General features: G+C 31.9%; 1 protein-coding gene across 1 annotated transcript; it reads right to left on the reverse strand.

Annotated features, from left to right (window-relative positions):
* Nucleotides 1-3,705: 3,705 nt before the first annotated feature.
* On the reverse strand, nucleotides 3,706-4,853 carry LOC147391423 (uncharacterized). Its single transcript, XM_086457323.1, has one exon. It carries the CDS (start codon nucleotides 4,739-4,741, stop codon nucleotides 3,887-3,889), a length of 855 nt encoding a protein of 284 aa, XP_086313449.1. The 5' UTR covers nucleotides 4,742-4,853; the 3' UTR covers nucleotides 3,706-3,886.
* Between the last annotated feature and the right edge of the window lie 3,233 nt (nucleotides 4,854-8,086).

Below are 8,086 nucleotides of genomic sequence, written 5' to 3' on the forward strand. Positions count from 1 at the left end.
GCACATAACTTTCGAACCAACAAATATCGGTCCTTATTTGGGCACACCAACTCATGATTGTTCATCTATTTATAGAAAATTAGTGTCATAGACTAATAATCACAAAATAATTTGAATTTTTGCCAAAATTTTAATAACAAACAAAAATTAATAATCAATAAAAATATAATAATTAAAATTCAAGGAACTATAAAAAAACAAAAATCTAAGATCTAAATAATACATCACCAATCAACTAAAGATCAGACTAAAGTAATATGGTGGGCCCAAATGTATTCAAAGACATTCAAGACGATAACATCAAGCGTTGGAACCAAGGGGGGACAGCAAATTAATGATTCCAAAGACCCGTCTGCTTCGGGTGTTCCGTCCCGTCAAACTCATACTCCAAAGAGTGGTTTGTCGAACAAAATATGAAATGCCACGTGTCAGTATATTGCATTGTGATATTATCAGGGACGACTGAATGAGTCATCTTTACTGTACTAAGTCCTGACTTTAACACGGGTCTCCTTGAATTTAGTATATTTAATAAACGCGAGACAGGAGGCCCAAATTTCAGAAAGTGTGACCAGTCGGTTTAATGAAGGGGCCCACTTTTCCTCCCCCCTTCAAATTCGAAAGTATCTTCTCGAGATACACATAGCTAATCATCATTCCTAATTGCTCAGTCAATAATGATCAAATACTTCGTGGCCCGTATAGGGAGTATCTTCCTTAATGTTCCACCTTAGAAGAATCATTTCTTACCATGATAAAAAAAAATTCTTTGAAATTTTTTGTGTGTTTGAGGGTATTTTAATTAGAGAGATGTTCTTATCACACAAACTTTTGCTAATGCCACACCAATTCTTATGTAAATTGTGCATAATTGAGGTGGTGTTAGCAAAAGTTAGCGTGACAATAACATCTCTATTTTATTATTGTATTTGTTTAATTACTAGATTCTGACTTGGGATAATTATAAAAGCACCTTGAAAATTAATAAGGGCAACTCACATCATGGCCAAATTATTTTGTCTTATATGGGTTAAAAGTTTCAGAGTGAGTTGATTTTGGTGAGGATGATCTCCATGATGAGGAGATCATCCTCACCAAAAAGCAACCCATTTCGAAACTTCTAACCCTATTAAAATTGGTTTACATTATAATGAACAATTTATGATTCTTAAACTTGTTTTGATTGTGTTTGAAGTTTTTGAATGAACTCATCCTCACCAAAAATTAATTCATTTTGAAACGTTTAACCCATATAAGATAAAACAAATTGGTTATGGTGTGAGTTGCCCTTATTAATTTATGGGGTATTTTTATAATTACCTTTCGCCCATGTTGACGAGATTGACATCCTCTCTCAAGTTAAGGGGATAAAAGTGAAAAAAAATGACATTAAAGGGGTATTATTAAAAAAATTTAAGATTAAAGGGGTAAAAGATGATAAATAATAAAGTGGGTTTAAAGGGTTAAAAAGAAAATATAAAAAAATTATAATAGGTGAAGTGTAAAGAAAATAATTTGATCTCACAAAACTATAACTTGATGAGAGGATTAAAAGGGTAAAAGTGAAAAAAATAATGTTGGAAGGGTATTATTAAATAATTTTGAAATTAAAAATGATAAAAGATGAAAAATAATAAAATAGGAAATACAGTAAAATTTTAAGGAATAAAGAATATAAAAAATAAAGTAGACCTCACAAAACTATAACTTATGGGAGGTTTATCCCCTCACCCGAACACACAACAAAATATAACACCGCATGCCCTAAAATTGGGTTAAGAGGGTAAGAGTGTATAAAAAGAGTTAGAGAGGTATTATTAAAAATAATTGAGATTAAATGGATAAAATATGAAAAATAATAAATTGGGTTAGAGGGGTAAAAGAGAAAATATACTATAATTAAAGGAGATGGAGAATAAAAGAAATAAAGTACTTTCACAAAACTATATCTTGATGGGAGGTTTATCCCACAAAATTGTAAGTGATCGAATATTTATTCAAGTTGGATGTGTTTCCCACAAAAGTGGACTGATACCGTTATCATTAAAATAAATTTTAGGTTAAAAAATGAAAAATAACAAAATAATAAAATAGGTTGAAAATGAGATATAATAAAATGAAAAAGAGTGGAAAAAACAAAAAAAAATGTAGTGTAGGTTCAAAGGATATTTGTTCAAACACAAAATTGTAATTAAGGGGATATTTATCCCCAACTAGAAAAACACAATACTGTAGCAACTCAATTATGTTTCATTATATAGATATTAAAATTATGAATTTTTTTATATCATTATCTTATATTTCATAAACACCTAAAATGGTACTTTAATCATTAACAAAAAAAAAAAAAAACATTCTCATGATGGTTTGTAAAACTTTTGCTTTTGTTTTTGTACCACTTTGAATTTTTATCGAAATTTGATTTTCATTTTTGGAAAAATGATTTTCTACAAAAATCAAAATGTATTTTTCTCGAAATTCAATTTACCCTATTAATAGAGAAAATATTTTATAGGAAAAATGATTTTCTACAAAAATCAAAATGTATTTTTCTCGAAATTCAATTTACCCTATTAATAGAGAAAATATTTTATAGTTTCATGCTCTTAGTGCATGAAACTAATTTGGACAACTTTTGCTTCTAGATTGTTTTCAGGTTATGTGTTAAATAATAAACAAAAAGCCACCATCTCCGATTACTCATTCTTAAATCCTACATTAGTTTGACACCAATGTCTAATGACCAATGAAGATGAGAAAATATTCCTTAATAAAATTGATCCTCAGGGTCAATTATTATCGACGTCATGTTATAATGGAATCCTTGTGCAAGTCAATTATCAAAATCGTGTAGGTCAATTGGCCATACGAATTTAATTCTTACATCAATATGACCACAAATAGAAGGAATAATTTTTATTCGAAAAATATAATTTTTAGGGATATGATTTAATTGAGTTGACTTGACCAATAAGTTGTTTCGAGTCATCACAAAATCTAATTGAGTAGACGACGTCGACTTCGTTTCACAAAATTTAAAATTATGGCTAGAATTCAATTTTTCAAATAAAATTAATTTTCCAAAGAAATTTGAATTTCTTAAAAAACAATTTTCCTCCGACATATAGGCCTCCATATTTTGGTATTTGCTCCCTCACCGGTTATCACCTTCCCTAACTGCATGCTAAGAGAAAATGACCGAAATACCCCTTATATTAAACATTTTCTCAAATCCTTCAATCTTTTGAGACAATCATAATAACAATAACAAAAATTCTCGTTTAAAACACGTTCCATACCTCCAACAATTAAAATAATAAAAAATCTTGACATTTTTCAAAAATTCATGTTTTAATGTTTTAAACACAACTTCTACGTTTTAAACACTTGTTTTAATAAAAATAAAAAATCCAATTTTTTGAAGGCCTATGGTTAATTTCTATAGTCTCGCGGTTACTTATGCTTTGATTCATTGTTTAATGTAGGATTTGATGATAATATTTGGTGTTATAATTTTTTTATATTTTATTTTGACTGGGTGTGTTATTTCTTTTCTTGTTTCTTTCCCGTTTTCTCGTACTCCAATGAGATGATTATGGAGATAACAGCTTTGATTATGGTTGACAAAAAGGACAGTATAGTAATTTTAAAACAAACTTTCTTAAATAAAAAAGTGTAATTAAATTAAATATAAAATTATAAAATTATAAAATTATTTTTCTTTCCACCAATCCAACCCAACCAAACCAATCCCCTTCAATACAACTCGTAACCAGCTTATCTACTATACAAACAGCTAGAGAGAATTCAATGTGGTACATCCCGCAAAAGCACAAGGGCAAAACCGTCACAAAAATATACTTTCGTCGTCATCCAGAGTTTTTAGCTATTGTGTATACCTTCCAATATCTGTAAGTTTCCTTGATCTGTTGGGAAATAGCGAACTCGATGTCGACACGTGTCCCTTGCTCGAACGCCGTCCATTCTCACCGGAAAACACCATTACCGACGGCGGAGGTTCTTTCTGATTCCACTGTCTACTAGGACTCGCCCTCAATAACGGACTCAAACAAAACGCAAATCCCGACAAATTTCGACCGTTTTGCGATGGTGCTCTCCGGCGATCAGGTGGCGCTGTGGTCGTTTTCCGTCGAGCTTGGTCAGATTCCGACGAGTATTCACTCTCCGGTGACTCCTCTTTGTCTTCATATTGAACAGTTGGCGACATTCCTCGATCTCTCGACGGCTGTGATCGCCGGAATATTTCATTTCTTGGCGGCCGTGGTCTCCGGATACTGACGTCATCGGAAAATAGCTCGGATTGCTTCTTCCCTCTACCGGAGAGTAGGGAGGAGAACCATGAGATCTTAGAAACCCTAGATTCAAGATCCGGATCCAGATCCGATTCGTCAGTTTTGGATGAGCGAAAGAGAGAAGAAAGACGAGCAAATCTTCTGTGTTTCTTCTTGATTCGAGTGGTGGTGAAGGTGGGACCCACTTGAGGAGTACTGTAGAACCTTCGATCGTTATGGAGAGAGGAGGAATCAGATAGACGAAAGATGTAAGGTGAGACAGAGCGAGGAAAGAGGAGATGTTGATCAGATTTCTGACGAATTTCTTCTTCAATTAGGGTTTGTTGACGAGCTTGAGCAGAGATTAGAGAGAAGAGGCGTTCACGAAGACACGAAGCGCAGACACCTACGCTACTGCTGAGATCGGATATATGTTTATTACACCTCATTTAAGCTTTGAAATTAAAACAACAAGAAGCCTTCCTTCACATTTCTGTACTTCTCTCGTCCGCCATTGTTGGTTTCTTCTAAGCTTTCTCGAGTTTTCGAAGATCTGATAGTGATAGAGAGAGAGAGAGAGAGAGTCGATGAAATGCGAAATGCGAGGGTTGCGGTTTATAAATAGGCGGCCCTCAGTTCACAATGTCACACCATTACCACTCAACTGATTTGGTATTTTAGTTGGATCGGATTATATACCCGGATCCGAACCATTTGGATTATGATACAGACCCAATTAGATAATCTATTGGATCAAACCATATGATCACATCCCAATATGATAAGATACCAATCTAAAAAAAAAAAAGTAAGAAAGTATGTAGATTTTATTATGTATTTTGTTTAAATTGATTTATTTTTTATATGTCAAGTTGAATTTGATCCGATCCAATTGTTATCAAATCAGATTTGGATATAAAAAGCCCTATCTGAGAAAGGGTTGGATTCGATTCGATTAGAACCCAAACAATTAACGCCGAGATTGGATTGACTCCTTTGACTTCGAGTTCTCTTGACTCGATAGAGTCAAATCATTTAAATCAATTTAAATTATTTTATTTATAAATATTTATACTTAATATACTTTTTTTTATAGGGTGGATTAGTAGATATTCAATCATAAATTTTTATTTTATTTTATTTTATTTTAAATATTATATTATATAGAGATGTAAAGTATAGAAAAGTTTATTATTGTGTATCAAAAATAAAAAAATGCAATTGAATCGGTTGAGTCATCTCAATTCTCAAATGAGTCAATTGATGGATGATTCACATTGGAAATAATAAAAAAAATTCCTTATATAAAAATTGAATAAATAACCCTAAGTTTGTGTGAGAATGCTTATATAAGCTGAGTCATACAATTATTATCCAATGGTCGAGAATAAATAAATAAATATTTATACATGATTTTCTTTGAGAGCTGCTATCGGCACCCCAAACTTTTACTTATTACAGCCCAATTGAAAATAAAGTAAATAAGTAAATGGTTAAAAATAAGAAAAAGTTGGAGTGCCTATAGGAACTTTTTCGCTCTCTCTCTCTTTGGGTTTAAGATTTTTCATGAACCTAATCATAGTTGTGAACAACTACTGTTATAATGTTTTGTAACGTTAATGACAATTTAAGCCAGATCTTTGGAATGTTTAAATGGTGTGTTTTAATCTTCAATGGGGGTGTGATAAATAATTTAAGAAATTGAGGCATAATAAGTAAACTTTGGGGTGCCAATAGCAGCTCTCTCTACTTTTCCTGGGCTCATTATATAAGTACGCAATCTAGATCATTTAAACATCAAATCTATTGGCAAAGGTTTATCTTAGATATACATGATAAATCTATGTGATAAGTGTCTTATATGGACCACTAGATTTCATGTTTTAATTATCTAGATTGGATGTTTATACATGAGTCTCTTCTTGTGAGTCCTCAAATCTTATAAATGAGATTATTGGTTAGTAATTAGTAAGTGAAGGGATCCCAAAATATCAAACACTCAAAAAACATAATCAACTTAGTAAATTGGCATCGTTCATAATTATACTTGTAACCATGAAATTTTCGAGTCCAAAAATCTCTTTTTACTTGGGTTTGCAATCGTCACTATTCTTTTTTAAAAAATGGTGTGAATAGCCACCTAAAAAGTAGTTTTCAAAAAATCATTTTTCATTCATAGTGACTCTCGTACGGATAAGGGCTATTGGTCTGCTTAAGGTCTAGGTAAGAGGATCCATATTAGGGAAGGTGTTAGACACTCTACTTTCTCCACCGTTGGTGGTAACATCGGATTCGGTCGTATTGAAAAATAAAATAAAAGTCGAGAAAGATAGATTAATACCTTCGAGTGCGAGAGACTTTAATTTTGATTTAAATTAAAGAGAGCTTCCTTATTGAGAAATAAGCCCTATCATGATCCATATCTTTGAATACAATTAAAAAATATAGACTTTTCGGTCAAGGGCCCACTTTGATAAGAAAGGTGCTCAATGCCTTAGTTTTGAAAATGTGTTGTGGTGGATGCATTAGTGTATAGATTTTTTGAAGACATTTTTTTATAAAGGGTTTTTCAACCCTTACCCTTTTCTACTAAATCAGTGCCCAATTTACAAGAAGTAGAAGAGGGTTTGCATCACATCTTGGGGTTGTTATAGAAAAAGAAATAATGGAAACCCTAATTTAAAACCCTAATTCAAAAAGATATAATTAGGAGGTTCTCCCAAAAACTTAAAAAATATATTCTTTAATTGTACGTAAGAATGAAAACCCTAATTCAAAATCATAATTAAACTCTAATTAAACAACCTAATCTTATCTAAAAGAAACCAAATCAAACTAAAAAGTTCTCAAAAAAACTTTATAAATAGGAGCCTCCACAATCCAATTTCACAGGTTAAGAGAAACCTTAGGAAAGAGAGGTCAGAAACACCCCCCAACCTTCCCAAAACCCTAAATCTAAAACCTTAATTCCCTACCTAACATCCAAACCCTAGTTTTTGCTTAAAAAACACTCAGAAACCCTTCAAAAACACCTAGAAATTTTTCAAAAAATATCCAAAAAACTAAAAAATACTCAGATCTAGGAGGAGGATACCTCAACGTGGAGATCGAAATCAGATCTAGGGACGGATAAAAAGTAGGAAAACTCATACGAGGACGCTTTCCACTTTCTCTAAGGGAACCCGTTGTCACAATCACTTAGATAAAAAATAGTTTTTATTTATTTATAATATTTTTTAGGTCATTTTTTTAGCAATGTAATTTTTTTGGAAAGTAAAAACCGACGTTTGCCGGGCAGGGTTGGTGCCTAACACCTTCCAACCCCGTAATGTGATCCCCGGACTTGTTCTTTTTGTAGACCAATGTTTTCTTATCTATTTAGAGTCAATGTTTTTTATTCCTAGACCATAATAACTAGGTGGCAACTCCCAAATAAATAAATAAAAAAAACGGATCTGCAACCCGCGGATCGAGGGTGCTTTCAATTGGTTTATTCTGGTTTAATTCATATGGAACTTCGAACTATAACCATTATGTTAGTTCGGTTTTGGTTCCAACCGCCAAAAATCATGGGTACCCATTGGTTTCGGTTCTCAAGAATCAAATGAGAAAAAAAAATATTTCAAATCACTATATAAAAAAAATTAACATATTATCAACAAAATTATTAACTTAGTTATAATTTGTAATACTTAATATACAAATTAATTATTTTTTTCAAAAAATAAAAATTTATCTTTGTTAAAAGTAATAATTTTTTAGAATAGTAACCCATCTTAAGTTTTAATCGATAA

The sequence above is a fragment of the Akebia trifoliata genome, chromosome 11 (genome assembly GCF_017979445.1).
Source record: "Akebia trifoliata isolate Shusen 1 chromosome 11, ASM1797944v1, whole genome shotgun sequence".
Taxonomy (NCBI): domain Eukaryota; kingdom Viridiplantae; phylum Streptophyta; class Magnoliopsida; order Ranunculales; family Lardizabalaceae; genus Akebia; species Akebia trifoliata.

Coding starts and splice junctions, on each gene's coding strand:
- LOC147391423 (XM_086457323.1), bottom strand. CDS start 4,741: ATGAGGTGTAATAAACATATATCCGATCTCAGCAGTAGCGTAGGTGTC.